At 35.8% G+C, this 19,253-nt stretch overlaps 1 protein-coding gene and 1 long non-coding RNA gene across 2 annotated transcripts; both read left to right on the top strand.

Moving 5' to 3' along the window:
• The first annotated feature begins 6,001 nt into the window (after positions 1-6,001).
• On the top strand, positions 6,002-7,525 carry LOC113091869 (uncharacterized). The gene is made up of 2 exons (XR_003287462.1): positions 6,002-6,107; positions 7,139-7,525. It is a non-coding gene; the product is annotated as an uncharacterized LOC113091869 (long non-coding RNA).
• Positions 7,526-8,793: 1,268 nt separating this feature from the next.
• Positions 8,794-10,554, top strand: LOC113091862 (fatty acid-binding protein, adipocyte). Its single transcript, XM_026257526.1, has 4 exons — positions 8,794-8,947; positions 9,185-9,360; positions 9,446-9,547; positions 10,314-10,554. The coding sequence occupies exons 1-4, from the start codon at positions 8,875-8,877 to the stop codon at positions 10,365-10,367; spliced, it is 405 nt and encodes a 134-aa protein (XP_026113311.1). The 5' UTR covers positions 8,794-8,874; the 3' UTR covers positions 10,368-10,554.
• The last annotated feature ends 8,699 nt before the right edge of the window (positions 10,555-19,253 follow it).

Below are 19,253 nucleotides of genomic sequence, written 5' to 3'. Positions count from 1 at the left end.
ATAATAACAGTTCCTCCAGTGAAAAAATCCATCCCCATATTTGTTTAGAATTGTTTTGGACCATTTGTGCTTGTAAATGGTGTTTGGTCTGTGCATAGTTCTCTCCTAAGTCTGATGAAACAACTTTTTGACTGGAGATTGCAATACAGGGTTCATATTTTGGTCAGAAGAAACAATTAAAAACATCTTGATGGATTTGTTTCTTACAAACAGATGTTAATTGACGAACTAACATTGTGTGGATTACTTGTGGATTATTGTGATGTTTTTATCAGTTGTTTGGACTCTCCTGATGGCGCCCATTCTCTGTAGATGATCTATTGTTGAACAAGTGATGTAATGCTACAGTACATTTCTCCAAATCTGTTCTGATGATGGAACAAACTCATCTACATCTTGAAAGTCCTGAGCGTGAGTACATTTTCAGCAAATTTTTATTTATTAATTTATTTTCATACTTAATTGCTTACACTGCAAGGCCATTAAAGGGGTCATATGAAGCGATTACAATTTTTCCTTTTTCTTTGGATTGTTACAAGCTCTTGGTGCATGAAGAAGATCTGTAAAGTTGCATGGATTAAAATCTCAAATTCAAAGAGATATTCTTTATCAAAGTTAAGATTTTGCCACGCCCCCTAAAATGGCTCATTCAAACATGCCCCCACATCTACATCACTATGTGGAAATATTTGCGTAATGCTGCCCAAATGTTCACGCAAAGAAAGAAGGTGTGGTTTCAGTAAACGCAGTTAGTGTTGAAGCAGCCATGTCAGGGAGATGCTATGTGTATATATACAAAACCAAAAGCACTTTTTTTGGCCTTATTAGATGCATTTAGAAATCTTTAAAACTACTTACAACAGAACAACAATGCATTTTATGGACAACCGTTTCGTGAACTTAGAAGAGGAGGTTATTCTGACTTTGCTACGACAATCTGGCACTTCTGAATCAGCTACTGTAAGTATGTTTTGTTATTAGTTTAAGTATTTGCTATTGAATGTTCAAATGCAGAGTTTTGCATGACGTGCATGCGCGTGTGTGTGTGTGAGAGAGAGAAAGAGAAAGAGAGAGAGAGATTATATCATTCTTATTGCTGAAACCACGGCCACGATGGTTCTTTCGGACAGTTCGATTCAGTAAATCGGTTGAAAAGACTGGTTCCCTGGTTCTGTTACGCTCGACGTAAGGACGTCTTTGCTGATGACCTAATGACATCAAGTCTATCAAATATTCAAATATATATAAGTCAGTAATGATAACTTTAGTCAGTTAAAAACCATGAAAATGAAAATGAAAAGTGAAAAGTTTACAATTAAGTTTTGCAACAAGTCACCCAAATACAGTTAAAGCAATAATGTGCATAGGAGGATTTAAGTCTTGAAGATATAAAGTAAATAAATTGGGTGTCATCAGCGTAGAAACCATGATCCACTTACTATACATAATCCATTGCGATGTGTTTGTTATTAAATGAATATACGTTTTACCAGATTGTCCTTCATTCAAGCCTTCGGTTTACCCGCGCTCATAACATTAGCACAGAATCAGTTCAGAATCAATCACCAAAAGAATCAGTTCGGTTCAGACGCTCTGTGTGTCAGTCTGCTTCACGCTGAATCACACATGCGCAGTATCATCAGCTGCTCGGTTCTCGAATCGGACGCGTCCAAAAGAAACGGTTTTCGGTTCAATGTACTGCTGATTCGAAAACCAATGCAACCGGTTCTTGACTCGAGAACGAGAACTGCTCTAACCGGCACGTTCTGCAGTTCAGTATCATGAGCTGCTCTACTCGTGTTCATGTTCTCTTTAATACAAACTCAATTTGTGAATGTGTCATCATTACAGTACAGATATTTCATAAATCATCCCTTATTCCTATTAAACATAAGAGTCTTTAGAGTCTTAATTATTGTCCAACTTCCCTGAAAACCCCTTTGGCCTATAATCTAACATAATCTACAATTTAACTAAATATACAGATTAGTTACATTCATCTTAAAAAAAAAAAAAAAAAAAAAACTGTCTGACAGATGTAAATCTTCTAAGTGGCTGTGCGTGCAAACTACCATCGTTAATCTTGCAGAGACGGAGAGCTTGAGCGGAGAGTTCTTTGGCGTGAGTGAGCAGGAGTAAGTATTCTGATTAATTATTTTGTATAGTATTTTAAAATGTAACGCCAGAACGCCATATTAAGTTAATTGCCTGCAAGCTTCTCCTTCTGTCTGTACGGTAATGCGACAGAGAGTCGCGTGGTTATGACGCAATCGTTAGCCTATTTTTACAAAAACTGTTTCTACGGGGCCATAATGTAACATAGAAGGTAATGGAGCCCTTTATACATTGTTGTTTATCTTTAGAAATAAATAATGGACAAACGGAGTCTTTAAACGCCTCAGATGTAAAGTTATTCACTGTCAAAGTGACGCCAAAATGAATGGTCAATGGGAATGCTAACAAAAGTGAAGTTCTGCTACAAGATGGCGGCACCCAGCCAACTTCAACTTCCGGTCGACTTACTTGCCGCTTGGAACGAGCACCGCTCCAGCGGCAGGCGTGTTCGTTCGTTATATCTTTTGTTCTCTCTTCACAGCAGTTCAGTCAGTGTACTATTTGAGTAAATGAATTACTCCGGGATATTGGTTTGTTTGAACTCAGAGGGAGTGTCAGCCACATTAAAAAAGTTAACAGCTTAAGTCATTTGTGGATTAATGCTTATTGGAGACGTGAACCGTTTCAAATGATTCAGTTCGATTTGGTGAACTGGTTCAACCGGTTCACTAAGAAGAACTGGTTAAATTGAACGATTCGTTCGCGAACCGGATATCACTAACTTCCTGTAGTGAGTTTGTGTGAGGAAAGGAAGAGGACAAGGGTCGGCTGGACTGCTGACGAGTTTATTATAATTTAAAAATAAATATTCTTTGCAAACACCAGTGGTGGCTTTTACTTTGACAACAATTTACTCTTAACACATAGCACTTCCGGGTTACTTCTTCCGGTTCATAGGTCACATCAGCAGTCCATCTCTCTCAACTGCTCACGTTTCTCCTGCTGTTTTATACTCTCTCCATGCCAATTACTGCAAAAAGAAACAGGTGTTGATCGTTTCCGTCCAACCCACTCACTCACCGCTCGTTTCCTGGTTCTCTCTCCCGCTGCAGACTTCGCTAAACCACGCCCCCCGCCACACTTCCATATGGGCTTCACGAGAGAGAGCGGGAGGTTGCAGCTTGTTCACTTCACAATGGAGTCAGCCATCTTAACCGTGGCTTGTGTACTGCAAACACATAGGAGCTTCATCACTGTGTCTGTCACGCGACTCTGTTCCCCTTTCAGGCTTGAACTGATGGTAAAACTAAGGACATTATAAACTATCTTTACATTTATTTTGAAAGATGAAGCTCACGATTATGGAAAGGGGCATTAAATTTCCAACTAGTGCTTGCAGTGTTTGGCCAATCACAATGCACTGGGTCAGTTGGCCAAACAGAGCAGACTGCACTTGTCAGAAGGAGTAGACAATGATGCGTTTGAGAGAGGCTGGGTATAGAGGACAGACAATAGTGTACAGTATTTAAAAAAATAATGTTTTATTTTTTTCACCAAATACACAAAATAATGATTTTAAAAAAAGCATCATATGACCCTAAAGTAATCTTTATTGATATGGGCTACAAAGTCATTTACTTGTACATTGGTTGCCGTGATTTTGCCAAGTAAGACATGATCCTGGATCAACATTATTGTCCAAAAATATAGACTTAGCCCAATCCCTACCCCTAAACCTAACCCTACTCATAACTTCAATTCCTAAAATCAGTGTGAAATTATAGCTGATTAACAAGGCTGTAGAAGCACCTAACCCTAATTGTAAGCCTAAAACTGATATTTTCTGAAAAGTTACATCTCAATTTTGAGGGATGTTGATCCAGGAACATGCTGTACTTGGTGAAATTACGCTTGCCCTTCTACATTACATATTAACTTGACTTAATATATGTTAATGTAAGAAGGATAGAGAAACATTTACCTGAACATTTAACTTAATATTGTATATTGTAGTTTGTTGCATATTGTGTTTTATATGATAGATTTAGCATATTTTCAGAACAGTTCAGAAGGAATAGGATTGCAGGAAAGTATGGGGTTATAGGATAATAATAATAATAATAATAATAGTAATAATAATTATACATTGTTATTCAGTTCATTTAGTGCTTGTTTTCTAAACAAACCCAATACTTGTTGTCTGACTTCCTGGAAAATTATCCACAATTATACTTAGAACAAGAAGCGATGAAAGCAATACCAAAATGACTTTTAACATGCATTCCCCTCCCTTGAGCATTCTACCTTATTGTTTGTGCTTCAGTGCTTGTAGCTTTCTTTATTTTTGATTAAAGGGTGGCAGGAGTATTCATTGTCATTGTTTCAGTGAGGAAAAGAGAAACTTGTTTTTAGAAAGGGCTTGATAGGAAGTTCACCCTTCAAGCTAGAGCCTAAATATAGTTCTAATGTGTGAGCAGAACTGTGTGCTTAGTTGTTCAGGAAAGAAACGCTTCGGTCATCAGAAGTGCGAGAGGGGGGGCTTAGTAAACACTAGTGCATATGAAAGAGACAAGACGTTTTTGGCACCACCAGAAGTCGACTTGTTAGTTCCTCAAAACAGTAACATTGATTTGTTACTTGAAAAACTGCATGCTGACTCAGTGCTGACGATATACATATATTTATCACTAGTGTGCACATTTATTTATTAGCTGCTGAAGTGTCACAATAATAAATAACCCTAAGGCACAAATATCTATATTGTTCATGATAATGTACATCATTTATATTGGACGAATAAATAGAAGTTATGTAGGCCTGTAAATAAAATTATTAATATACCGTATATATCTAAATTATCTCTGTTCAATTTGTTTCATATGTGTATGCTGGTTGAAATATTGTTAATTTTACTGTTAGAATTGATAAGTAAACACTCATAGTAGTATGAGCATAATAAAATATTCATAACTTAAGTTCTTAGGGCATACACAGCTTATATCTATATATACTTCGGATATTTGGCTCAGCTTAGATGGTCTTCAGCTTGATGTAACTTTAACTACCCATCTGTGTCAGAAATAGCTAGAAGTATTTTGTTGTGCTCCTTGGTTTGAGTTTTCAAACTCCCTATCGCAATCAATTCAAAAGGACAGGGCATTCAGTTTAACTCTGTCATGTTTCTGTTCTTACAACATCTCAGTGGGAGTGTACAAAATGTCACAGTAAGAGTATGTTCTGTAAAAAGCAATTATTGATTGCACGTAATTGCAAAAGGTTGTGGATATCATCTTGATACTTACATTAGGCTGTTTGGTTGATTATTATCTTCCTGAAAGTGCATTCTAACAAATGAATATTGACGACTGCAAAACAGATTATGCATTGGTGTGAAGGAAGATTTAGCAAGATGGATCTATGGAAATGAACTGAATGAACTTAATAGAAAATGATATGGAAGGAACCTTGAAGTGGCATTCTAAATAATACACTGTCCGCGTGCACCATCTACTGGATGTGTTCCGTGTTTTGTCAACATGTTTAGCAAGCAGAAATCCTAGAATTTCAGACAATTTTATTAAATCATTTTAATGCGTTTGATGTAATAGACACAGCTGCTTTTAAAAGAAAAGTACATACTATACGTAGATGTTATACTGACGGAAAAAGAATGTTTTATATATTTAAAAAAAAATTGATATAATTTAAATAAGTAAATAGATAAATAAATGAATAAATTACGTAAAATATTAAATATTATAGAAAATATCATTATTTTATTTTTTAATTTGATTTATTTTTATTTTTTACTTGGGGAAAAAAACTATTGCTTGAGCGAATATGAACACATTCCCTTCTGACACAATGCTTCGTATTTTGTCATAGTTTTCATATTTTTCATATTTTATGCTGACGAGCTCGCTGCATACGTCATCAGCAGGTGAAAGGTCAAAGGGAAAAATGGCGGCGTCCAGGGGAGCAGTAGTGTTAAAGAAAGTTAAGAAAATAATTTTACAGTTTTGCCCCTTTTATTCTAATGTTCGCTACACAAGGTAAGACTACCGTACGTACCTCGAGGTACTTTTAGTGATGTTGAACGGGTCTGTCTGGTAAAGTAACTTAAATCTTGTGCATGACCATGACTTCAGGAGCAGTTTTATCCTTTAACTGTCATAAGGACTGTATATAATGCACATTACACTTTTTAGGTTTTTAGACATTTGGTTTCAGCGAACACAGGAGCACTTTCCACTTCTGGACTGTTCTCCACACTCGACATTTAACATGCGTGCAACACTCGTGCATTTATTATGCACCAGCATACGCAGATTATGTGCGATAAAACGCAAAATAGTTGGTAAACGTTCTACGAACGCGCTTATGATACTGCTTAGAGAAACCGCATAGATGTAGTCTAATGTGAGCTCTTGTCTTCTAGCGCCCCCGTCAGTCTGAACGCGATAATTGCAGCAGGCTGTCAAACTGTTTTGAACTTCATCCACCGGTCGGACTAGAGTTTTCGTACTATTTTTGCAAAATATACTTTGTAACCTCTGAACCGCTTGCCAGTTGTATTGAAATTGATATATTCAATTTGCAAATAATGTGAAATGGTCACGTAGCCTACTAATGCTTTAAATGTTTTACTTGCTTTACTAAGAAGAATACAGCATATAGTTTATTCTGTATATTGCTTTTTTAAATTACAAGCTAGTATGCCGTTCCAAATATGCATAATATCTGATTCGTAGCAATTACAGATTTTCTTTTCTGGCTCCAAATGGTGATTTAGTGTGCAATTATGTATAATCATGTGCCATTAAATTATTCTAAAAGATTGTGGAAAGCTATCCGAAATTACTCTTTGATCTGTTTTTTATGACAAACTGCCCACTTCGTATTGATGACATATTTATTGTGAGCTGTCACGACAGTGGTTCTTATCCCACATTCCTCAAGTGTTAGTTTTATTAATGAAATGTGGATTATTGAAAGTATTATATAAGTCAGCAACACTGTATAACTGTCAGATCTTCATTAAATCACATCTCTTGCATTTCTCATACCTGCTTCCTTTCTGCAGATAGTTTCTCATCCTGGTCGGGTCGGAAAAAGCCAGAGCCACAAATATGAACTGTGAAGTTATCACAGAAGTAAAGCATGACCGATCAAAGCCTGTGATTGACATCACATTTAGTGAGTTTCTGAACTGTAAATCCAATATTGCAGAGGAGCGTACATGTATAGTGTCATTGACGTATAATGCATGTTTTTGTGGTCTCTTGCACTGGATGGAGAGAGGCTGCTGATGAAGGGATCCAAAATAACCACACAAGAAATGCTCTCCGCCTTACAGACCCAATGCAGTGCTAAACATCCTCAAGCTAAAACAGCAGACAAGAAGTAGTCTGTTCTGTATTATGTATTTATATGTCTGTGTATGCGTAATAAAATTATTATTTGTCATGTCTTTGTGAGTCGACTTACTTTGTCCTCAGTTTTGGTCTGAAGTAAATCAACAGGCCTCTGTATTCACACACAGGAAAATCTCTATTTATGCTCAATCCCAGGATGCCACATTTTGTAGGTTATTCGGGTAGTTAATGCATAACATTTAGTGTTGAAGAATTTCTGCTGCTGGATTTTGTAAAACCTGCAAAATGCTGAAAGGATGCTAACTGATATGTTATTATTACACACCTTTCATTACTTTCATTATCCACATTAAATCCAGTAAATAGGATGTTTCTATTCCATTCTGAATGTGTTCAAATATGCGTAGTATTTGAAGCTGGACTTTCTTTTCTCACTTTTATTTATAGAGCACTTTACAAGTACACCTGCAGACCAAAGTGCTGTACGTTCAAGAAACACTTAATTAAAACACACATCTTAAAACAACACATCCTATTTAACAACAAAGACTAGCCCAGCCTCTCAAAGGCTAAAGACAAGTAGTAGTTTTTGACTTGAACTTTAAAAACATTTAAAGATGAGAGCTCTTTAGTTCCTGAGGAAGACTATTCCAGCAACAGCAAATGCCTGATCCCCTTTTAACTTTAAATGAGTGCGAGGGACAGTAAGCAATAACTTATTATTGGATCTTAGGTAGCTACTTGACGAACAGCAATGAGCTCAAACATCCCTTGCACTTTAAAAACATACAAAAGAGTTTCATACTTTATCCCGTAGTTCACTGGTATAGCCACTTGAGAGGAACTAAAATATCCAAATCATATTATTATATGATATATAAATATTTTATTATGTTATATATTTACGTCGGAAAATATGCCTGTGTTAAATTATTAAATTATTCTTTAAAGCTTATTTTTCATACAACATTTTGAAAGTAAAATTCAGAGTCTATTTTCCTAGTTATAGGCTAATTACGTTATTTCGTAGTAATTAACGTAAAAATACATATTTTGTGTTCAGTCAGAAACTGTGACTGTGAGGAAAAGGCATTATTTTCATTCAAGGAAGGTTTTGTCTCATATATGGTCAAACAAGTATAATTCAAAAAATATTTACTCTAACCATGTGCTACGGCTGTCCTCTGATTGCTGCGCTCTGAAAGATTTTTATTTTTATTTTTTACCGTTTTTTGTGGTCCGAGAAATGCGAACCCTTCCCCAGTGAGTCCTGAGATGCGTTAGCGGGCGGGAGGTTGAGGATCTCCGCGCGTGACGCTGCTGGTCATCTGATTGGCTGCTGTGGACATGCACGTGCTGGACGAGCTGTTGAAAAAGCCCGCAGTCATTCGATCAGATCAGAGCAAATCTGTTGCTTGAGTGACAACGATCATCATCCGGAAAAATGGTTGACAAATTCGTGGGAACATGGAAGATGACCGCCAGCGAAAACTTTGACGAGTACATGAAGGCTCTAGGTACGATTCTTCATCATTTAATAACTTATTAACAATGCAAGTGCGTGCTATTTAGCTAATCTCTTCAATTTGCTAGATGCAAAATAAATGATAAACTTTTTTTTTTTTTTTTTTTTTTTTATGAAGCTTTAAGATGCGCATCATTAATGTACAGTAGGTTAGGCTTCTCATACTGTTGTTGATGGTCATTAATTAAAAGGTGTTTCGTGACTGAAAGAAAGGTATCTGTTTTCTCAGGTGTGGGTTTCGCCACTCGTCAGGTGGGAAACCGGACCAAGCCAAACCTGATCGTGTGTGTGGATGATCAGGGGCAAATATGCATGAAGTCGCAGAGCACCTTCAAAACTACTGAGGTCAAATTCAAACTCAACGAGTCATTCGAGGAGATCACGGCGGATGACAGAAAGACTACGGTTTGTAGTGAAATAGACGGCTGCCTGCGGGTGTGAAGCGGTTTATCTTATTAAGTTAACGGGCTCTTTCTCTCTTTATCTGCAGACTGTCATTACTCTAGAGAACGGCAAACTTGTGCAGAAACAGACCTGGGATGGCAAAGAGTCGACGATAGAGAGGGAGGTGACGGATGGCAAATTAATAGCTGTAAGGATGCTCTTTTATTTATAAAAAAAAAATAATGTAATAATATTTTCATCATACAAATGTCATTACATCATGCAATGCTGATGCCATGATAACTGCCCATTCACATTCAAAAGGGTTATTGTTAAACTATAAGCATATTCGCAATATTCACAGAATATTGGACAGAAAGTGATCTTCATATTTCATTTGTTTAATTTGATTCTAATTCTATAGAAATTGCAGTTTGCACTTTTTTTAAATATAGTATTATATTTTATATCAACAAGAAGAACAACAATACTTTTATTAATTTCTAATTATTATAATACTATTAATAATATTCAGCAAAAGCAATATTTTAAATGGTGAGATATCAGGGCAGAAAGGAAATAGAAGCTTCTGCATTGAATATATATATATATATATATATATATATATATATATATATATATATATATATATATATATATATATATATATATATATATTCTTAATTCTAAATGATTTCTTATGATAGAATTTGCAGAATTTACAATTAAATATATAATGGAAAATCCCTGAATATATAACTGAACATGAATCTGACTTTTTTTTTTAAGGTTATCATCAAATTATAATTTTCTCAATTGTTCAAATATAGAAATTTTATGGCTGTTAGCCTTAAATTAAAGTCAGCAATATAATATAGTTGTAAATGGTGTGTAAATGTACAGAATGTTAGGCTGTCACCATTATTTGAGTGCTTTCTCAGTTAATTGTTCTTACCGTATTCCTCTTTTGACAGAAATGTATAATGGGTGATGTGGTGGCTGTGAGGACATATGTGAAGGAGGCATGACGTTATCCGATCTGGATTTGAAGATGCCAGGCTCAGTTCAATGAGCATAAAGCCGAAGTGAAACGTTATTTCTCTACAGAAAATCTCTTATTTTTGACACCAAAGCAAATGCGTGCTGACCATTTGAAAATGCATTTCTTATCAGTCTTTATGGTGCTTTGAATAAAGTTGTTTTTATTTGCCTTCAGCTGAGTTGTGGTTTGTTGATCCCTTCTGTTTTAACATTGGCTTTGTCAAAACGCATGTGTGAACAGTTTCAAAAAATCTAGGCCAGAGATTTAACGTTCATATTAAGGTGTGTTTGCTATGAAAGATATCACATAATACAAGGCGTGAGAGGGTAAAGCCACTCCTATTAACGAATAATATGATGATGTTTTCTGAACGGTCAAATATATCACATCCATAAAAACATCCAAGATATCCCTAAATTAACCCTTGAGTTTCCCTGCTAGCATAGTCTTCCATCTTTTGGAACACTTACATTTATTAGCATTTCTCAAAACATGATAAAATATTACTAACGGTTTAATTACTCACATTTTTTAAGATCTTGGCTATGAATCAAAAGGATAAAGCCCTCCTTAAGGAGCAACAAAGAAAGTATTTTCTCACGGCAATAAATTATGTAGAGCCTGTTGCTTCATGATATGATCTTTCTGGCCATTGTTAATCTCTGGAAATCAATAAACAAGGTTGTGATATCTAACTGTAACTGTACTGTCTTTTTGAAACATGCTTCTCTAAAAATGAGAGTTGACATCTTGGTGAACTCAGCTGATCATGTGATTTATCTTCATTAAACTATTCAAAATAGCTTTTGCGTGCCCATGTCTTTAGCACTTCACCTCAGTAGAATGAAGACAACAAGAGTTAAACTGTTACGGTGGACTGTGTTCAAGGTTACAGAGGATATGTATTTCTTTCCTCCTTTTAGTAGAACATTTCCCTTTCTGAACATAGTTTTAGCATGTGTAACGAAACTGGAACACAGCGGGTCCCCAGAGTCACTCCTTCTGACCTACACAAAGAGTAGAGAATGTTCCACCAGTGGCTCCTTTCCCAGAACAGGAAAGTGTAGAGATACACTGATTGAAATTGACTGCAAAAACAGCTGAAACAGGTGGGTTACGGGCCAGCTCTCCCTGTATAGCCTATTCAATAAAAACAATGCATTTTCCTATTACCCAACCTGAACAAAGTTTAAAAGGAGAAAGGTGGTACTGGAAATGTGCTTTGCATGCATGTAGATTTTATCATGGGCTATTTTTCAGATACATACTCTAATTCTAACACAGCCGTTCCTATCTCGTCTGACTTGGGTTGGTCTGATGTGCTGTCATTGCCATGCTGAGATCAGAAGAGTTGAGCATATGGAATGATTTACTTCATAAAAAGATGTTTATTATCATAATGAAGGAACCAGAGCTCAGGGAAGTTAGATTACAAGCAATAGGCTTCATGTTTGTTTTTAGCAACAGAATTAAGAGAAAAGTGCTGTTGCTTCAGTTGAGTTGAAAGATTAAGACATTATAGTCCTGCAGAGTTTAGCTTCAACCTGCTCCAACACAGCTACCTTTCGTTTTCAAATGATCTTGAAAACCTTGACTAGCCGGTTCAGGTGCGTTTAATTCGAGTTGGAGCTAAATGTGCATTCACGCCATGCTGTAATTACCATAATTATGAGATTACAACTTGTAAAAAGCATTCACGTCCTCATTGAATTTGAATTTACAAATTGTGAAGTGTGAATACTGTGAGCCACGGTTTACCGTGCCATGTAACCACTGTACCACCTGACCACCCCAGATTAGTACTGCCTCATAGAAACACTTAACAGTAATTACATGACTACAATACCGATATACTAAAACAGAAAAGTTTTTCCTTTGCATTTTTGAAAGATTTCACGTACAGTCGTCAACGTTGTGAGAATGATCTGGATCTGCAAAAACAACTAAAAATGCTGTATTACTATTCATCTCAGGCCATTGGTTGGTGATGTAACTTTTTTAAAGAAACACCAGGCGCCTATAGACTGAACACGTAATAGATATACACATGACGTTAACATTTTCACTCATTTGAGTTTTCGTAGTTTACACGGAGATATAAAATAAAATAAAATAATAATAACAAAAAAAAATTATCACAACAATAAAACAAGGAATTTAAAAACTTTGAAAGTGATTAAATTTTTTTTAAAAGACTTAAAATGAATTTAAAATGAGTGATAATGGTATTGTTGGTATTGTTGGTAACCCATTTTCAAATTTTTACTTTTTTTAAGGTCCTCAAAACTGTAAATAAATGGCCAAAAGACATAAAAAGTTTTACACCCATCATTTAATTCATAACTGATGTTAATAATAAAAAAATAAAAAAACATTTAGCATTTTCCACATATCAAGCAGAATATGTGTGCGCAAAAAGTTAACTTTGATTAGAAAAAATATTGTTCTTTCACTGTACTTCTTTTTAATCCTTTATTCCCTTAAATAAACTAAAACCATTTAATTGTTTAAATCCTTTAAAGACCATTATCACCCCCCACCACCACCCTCTAAAAAAAAAAAAAAACCTGGTCAATCTCCCATGTTTAAGGCATGGGCTATGCTCTATCTGAAATCAAATAATGTACAGTATAGCATGTACTATTTGTTTTGAAACTTGCTTTGTGACTTGAAATATGTTTAATAAATGAATGAGTGTAGCGTGAATGAAATTCAGATGTACTACATCCACCATGTTGTAACTATCATGTGACCTCTGGTGTCAGTTGGGTTGCTTCACTGTCATTCACAAAGTGTCCATCGGATGAGCATTTCATATAGTCTCCCCAAAAATAGTTGATCACTTTAATTTTTAGATTAAAAAAAATCATATTGTATGTCCAAAGATTGATCATTTTAATTTGGCAACATGGCGAGTAGCGATGTAACAGGTAAACCGGTCATTATTGACTGGCCTGAGCAGCAGATCTTGTTCGTGTCTGTGTAATGCATTATGGGTGTGCACTTCTTGCGGGATGTCTCAGTATTGTGTGTCATATTCACAGGGGTCCTGTCTTAGTATGTTGACCCACAGACTGTTTTGCTTGTGCAGATAACACTGCAGGAATGAAATCATATCCTTTGAGTAACATCTGGAAAGCTGCACTGCAGAACAGGGATCGCTCCCTTCCGCTCACTTTCCTTCACTGGAACGGACAATGCTGGTGTACATCAGTATGGGCCTGTGTCTGAGACCAGAGCCAAGGTTACAGTCCCTCAAACTGCAATAAAACAGTTTCCTCTCTTATTCACATATCAGTAGAGCCTCTTACACACTCTCTACACACTAATCCAATAATAGTCGTTGCATGTCTGGCATGTTTGTAATGTCCTATAGTTTATCAGTGTTATTCTTCCTGAGGCCTACCATGACCTCAGTGTTTTAACTGGTCAATTTATGCCTGCACAACAGTAGCAGATATGTTATTGCAAAATGCTTTGATTTGCAAATCAATCTGTCGACATGGCAGCTAAAAGGGTTTTGGGTTCATCCGGTTGCTTGGCGTGAATCAGGGTTGATATGTGTCAGTTGAGTCAGGGCTGATATCAGCAGGGGCTTCTGGGAAGCATGTTGCTATGCAACTATAGCCTATTGGGCTCCAAATCCAGTTTGAAACATAAAGAGCTACAATGTTCACTGAAGGAGGGACGTCTGTGGCTAAAGAATGTTTGTGAGAAATTTTGCTGGAAGATTGGAGTGCACAGCTATTCTCATGCATTAGCAGTCTTGAGAAATGGCTGCAAATTCAAGACAACTTCCTCTTATAGTCCAGCAATAAATGACAAAACAAGATGGAGAAAGAGTGCATGGTAAAAGTGAGAACGTTTATGAAATTATTCTGTTTTATAAAAAAAGATTGAATGCATAAAGAGAAAAAAAGAAAGATTCTATAATCATTTTATTTCCTGTGTGTGTGTGTGTGTGTGTGTACAAACATTGGAACATAGTGTCAATAGAACAGAAAATAAGATATTTTGCACAATGTGTGAACTGTGATATACATATGAGTCTACTTTTGTGTTTCATAGGAAAATATTTTTTTTGCAAAAGAATATTGTTGAGAATAATAAATATTAAATACTGAACTAAATGAGACAGAATGCATGTTAATAGTGAAACATATAATTTATGAAATTATTCATGTTTGATAAAAAAAATATTTAATGCTTAAAGAAAAACAAATCATTGAGATATTTTGAACAATATATGAATTGTGCTTAAATGAAAATGTAAAAAAATATGGTAATTCACTATGGAAAATCTCATGTGTTTCATGGGAAAAACATAAAAAATTATAAGAAAAATTTACAGTTTTGGTATGAAATATAAAACTAAACTAATCTAAATAACTAGCTATGAACTAATCTAACTAATTAAACTAATCTAACTAACTAGCTTACTAACTAAACAAACATTTAAAATGAATTAAATAGGACAAATAAATGAAAACTTTGTCCCTTATGGTTTTTTAATTTTATATATATACATATATATGAATATATTTCTTGAATTTTCCTTCATCACTCAAGAAGGATAAAGCATGAGCTCAGCTGTGTTTAAGAACACTCCAACCTGTCCAAACTACCCTTTTAACCTTTATAAGGTGGGATGCGCCTTGAAGACTGTTTCAGCTGAGTTCCTTCCTCCTCCTCTGGATTCAGTGAGGGCATGTGATCTGTATTCCCAGGCAGAGCCCTGCTCAGTATGGAGCCTTTATAGTACAACATCAAAAAGGGGCCAGTCAAAACAGTCACAGATGTTCATCCTACATGAATGTACTGGGGTTTCTCAGGGGCATAATGGTAACAGAGCACAATTGTGACCTTAAAATCTTGATTATTGAATGCTGAATCCACAATGTAAAGTTCCCCATCACAATTTCTGTTCAGCATGCCATCAAATCTATGACTGTGTTTAACGCTACATGGAAATTTGAGAAATGTTTTTGTGTTTGAAACTGTTGCTCAGCAGGGAACACTGGGAATCTTCAAATTTGGGACCAGATAAACCATGAAAGGAAGTTCAGTTAATTAGCCCATTAGTTTTCCTTTGTTTTTGTTTTTTCAACATTTCAAATCACATTGAATGCATTTAAATAAAATAGGATACAACCGAGTTGCCAGAATCAAAAGGAGCTTTCAGTGTGTTTATAATGAGATATATTTTTAAGCTATGTTGATTGTAAGTTAGATTAAAACTTGTTTTCTGAATGAACAAAGTTCTCTAAACTCTTTCTGTCAGCGGCTTTGTTTTCAGCTGATCAATTTCAATGCATGTCAAGCAATGAAAAAGTACTTTTTTCCTGTTGAAAGGGAGTGAGGGGATTTGACTTTTGAGCGTCATTAGTACTATCTTGTGTTTAATCCTAGTTTATATATAAAAAATATGTCTAAGAGCATGAGTCTGGAGAACAATAGATCTGTGAACACCCTTTAATTACTTTCAAACACGTACTTCCACGCTCTGTAGAGGGAGATAACAATGGTTTGTGATGGCTCTGAGGAAAGGGAAGCAATAAGTCTTTCACTGACCTTTCTTCTTACTGCTTGTAAACAAACCACTTATGATTGTACTTGTATTTAACCCCTGAAACCTCAAGGATTGAGATTTATTTGAAACACCAAAGAGGATTTGGGGTAATTTAGTAGAAATTCACCAAGATATCACCACTAAGTCACACCTCAGACCAATGCTATTTCAAGAATGACAAATTTAACCCGTTACAAACGCTGCTCAGTGCTCAATACATTGTCTAAATGTGGAATACAAAGCAGCTTTGAAGTGACGGCCGCTTATAGGCTTTGTCTTCACACACCTGCAAGTATAGCAAACAAACATTTCCAATGGGTTAGATGTTCTGGAATGCTTTATGTCTTTTCCCACGGCTAACTTTTGATCCAGTCAAGCAGAGGGGGAAGTGGCTCATGTGATCAGACAGACAGGGCCACATACAGGGCTGAGAGGTGCTCTGAATGGGTCACAGAAAGGGAGGAGGTGGGATGTATATGAGCTCTGACCGCATGACGCCAGGCCCCTCACATCAGCACTCACCTCTGAAATGTTGGGAAGCTGGCATAATTAACTTAACAGGGTCTCTGTGTCAACAAATGGTGAATTTTATGTAAAAAGGATTTGCTAGATCTTCGTACTCAGTTGAGGTACAAAAGTACATAAGCAGTCGACGTATAAGGAAGAAGTAAAGGAACAAATCCCACACCCCCTCTAGGTTAGTTTTCTTTTTATGATATATGGGGAGAAGTCATGAAACACTTTTGAGTCAGTTGAGAGACTGTGTGACAAAACATCGCAAAACAAAACAAAACATTTTTTTACTTTTAAGCAAAACAAAAAAAAGGGGGGGGGGGGGCAGAGCAACAAAAACAAACAAACAAAACAATACACAGAAGTGTTGTACTTTTAAACAAAACAGAAGATAACAAAATAAAACAAACAAAAATATATAAATTGAATTTTTATATTTTTAAACAAAACTAAACACAGGAAAAAATAAAGAGAACAGATGAATAAATAAAATACAAACACATCATTACTTTTTTATAAATAAATAAATAATCTGTCACACCATCAGACCATTTAAAATGAAATGAAAGCTTAAAAGACGGAACATTTGTAAACAACTAAAGTAAACAAAGTAAACAACTTTGATTACTTTTCCTTATTTATCAGTTTTAAACAACTTTCATATTAAGGTTTATGGATGTGTTATGTATCTACTACCCATACCCAGATTTAACAATAAAGTGTTTATCAGGGAAATAGTTTGTCATTTAAGAAAAGTAATACAATGATATTAGATGTTTCTGAAGTAAATACCATGTCTAAATGTGTTAGTCTCATGTTACATCTGAGGTTAAATCTCTGTGTGAGTGTGCTGGTATCACATGATTTCCTGCCCTCTGAGTCAGTGTGCTGTCATCACATTTTCTTAACATCAACACTGAAAACGGGCATAAAGAAATGAGCTTATAAGATATCAAATCAGCAAAGTAAAGATGTAGGCATATCACCGCAGGATGAACTTTTAACCTTAAAGTCATCTGAAATCATTTACTCAGGTTTTTAAATTCATGATACCATTGTAGTACAGAATTAATACATTTTCATAAAAAATAAATGAAAAAAAAGTTCGTTTTGAGATGGCAGCTGAAGATTGGGAGGGTTTGTGTTGTTATTACATGCAGGAAAGTTGATTCCTCTATTTAATTCCTCTTTGTTTTCTCTTAGCTTGTATGGGCCGTGACGAGGCTTGTTATGGTAGGGATTTCTTAAGGGCATGCTTTGAATTAACCATGAAATAATAATAAATTGGCATTTTACATTTAAAGGTTCTTTCATTTGCAGATTATTTGACAATGTGTATGACACAGAGGTCAGCTAAGGTTTTGAGACAATTTTCGCCTCCACCCTCCCTGAACAGATGCTGCACAGAATCCTGACACAAATGCAATAGTAACAAAGTTCAAGCGTAAGACAATTTAGATAGAATAAAAGTGTATTAGTGTGTTCTCTGAATTTGTAATTTCATTTTGACACCTAGCTTGTTATCCTCAGCTGGTGGCGAGTTCCATGCAGGTCAGCGTTTGCTAGACACAGCTTTTATTTGCCCCTGATTATTGCTGTGCAAGTCACCTCTCGTCCTGTCAGAGGTGATCATCCTCACATTGGCTGATTCTGTTCCGCCTGGGGGCCTCCATTCAGGGCCCAGCACAGTCACTAGGCCGGCCAGACCTTACTCACAGGCTCAGGGCAGCCCAGTCAGCAAATACAGCATCAAAAGAGAATGAGAGCAACACAGAGACATAAATACATCACAGTTGTTAACAGCTGGTCACCACAACAAGCATCCAGGGACAAAACAGGGTCGTTTCCGGCGGGCAGTTTTTGAAGACTTTGACCCTTTTGCACTGACATACGGATGTCTAAATAAGCACAATTTATTTAAGTACACCTTCTTACATGCAGAAACTGAATTTGAGACTGTTACTCAAGTGCTCAAGTGTTTACAATTCCTTTGTATTTCTCGACCCCCCCCATTTAAAATAAAGAACGTTTAAGTTTGAAAATGTGTGTAATTAGTTTATTTTTGTCTTTATTTGAACATTCAGAACTCAAAATTATCTTATTGAGAACAAATCAGTTCAATACCATAACCAAAATCATGTGAAAGACATTGTCGCCACCTAGTGATGAGTCTCGACAGGTTTCGCTTTAAAACATGTAAATGGTTTTTGAGGAAAAATGTGTAGACTCATTACAATCAAGACAAATTGTATTTATATTAATTTAAATTTATAAGAAGCCTTTTATCTCAAAGTTATTAGAGAGAGTTGTCTATTGTCAGTTGAATTCCTATATCAGTATGGGCAATGTTTTAGATACTTTTCAGTTGGGTTTTAGATCACTGCACAGCATAGAAACTGCACCCGTTGAAGGTATACTTATATAAGTATGCTTATAAGCAATGACCTTTTGCAAGTGATTGATACTGGTTCATATGTGTTGCTTATTTTGTTAGATTTAAGTTTGGCTTTCGATACAGTTGATCATAGTATTACATCGGTTGGAAAAGTTGGTGGCTATTCAGGGTGTTGCTCTGCAGTGGTTAGTCTCTTATCTTAAAGACAGCACCTTCTCAGTGAGCAATGGAAAGTTTTCTTCTTCATCAGCTTCAACTCAACTTCACTGCTGACGATACACAGTTCTATCTTCCAGCAAAAACTGACTGCAGTGATGTTTTTGGATGCGCTCTATGACTGTTTTGAGGAGATAATAGGTAGGATGGCAAATAATTTTTAATTAAACTACAGCAAA

The sequence above is a fragment of the Carassius auratus genome, unplaced genomic scaffold (assembly GCF_003368295.1).
Source record: "Carassius auratus strain Wakin unplaced genomic scaffold, ASM336829v1 scaf_tig00214327, whole genome shotgun sequence".
Classification (NCBI taxonomy): Eukaryota; Metazoa; Chordata; class Actinopteri; order Cypriniformes; family Cyprinidae; genus Carassius; species Carassius auratus.
This window is presented reverse-complemented; position numbering and strand designations above follow the sequence as displayed.

Bases quoted from the DNA above. Each gene is read 5' to 3' on its own strand.
- LOC113091862 (XM_026257526.1), top strand. From the start codon at position 8,875: ATGGTTGACAAATTCGTGGGAACATGGAAGATGACCGCCAGCGAAAAC. The intron at 9,361-9,445 runs GTTTGTAGTGAA...CTTTATCTGCAG, and splicing joins CGGATGACAGAAAGACTACG to ACTGTCATTACTCTAGAGAA. The intron at 9,548-10,313 runs GTAAGGATGCTC...CTCTTTTGACAG, and splicing joins CGGATGGCAAATTAATAGCT to AAATGTATAATGGGTGATGT.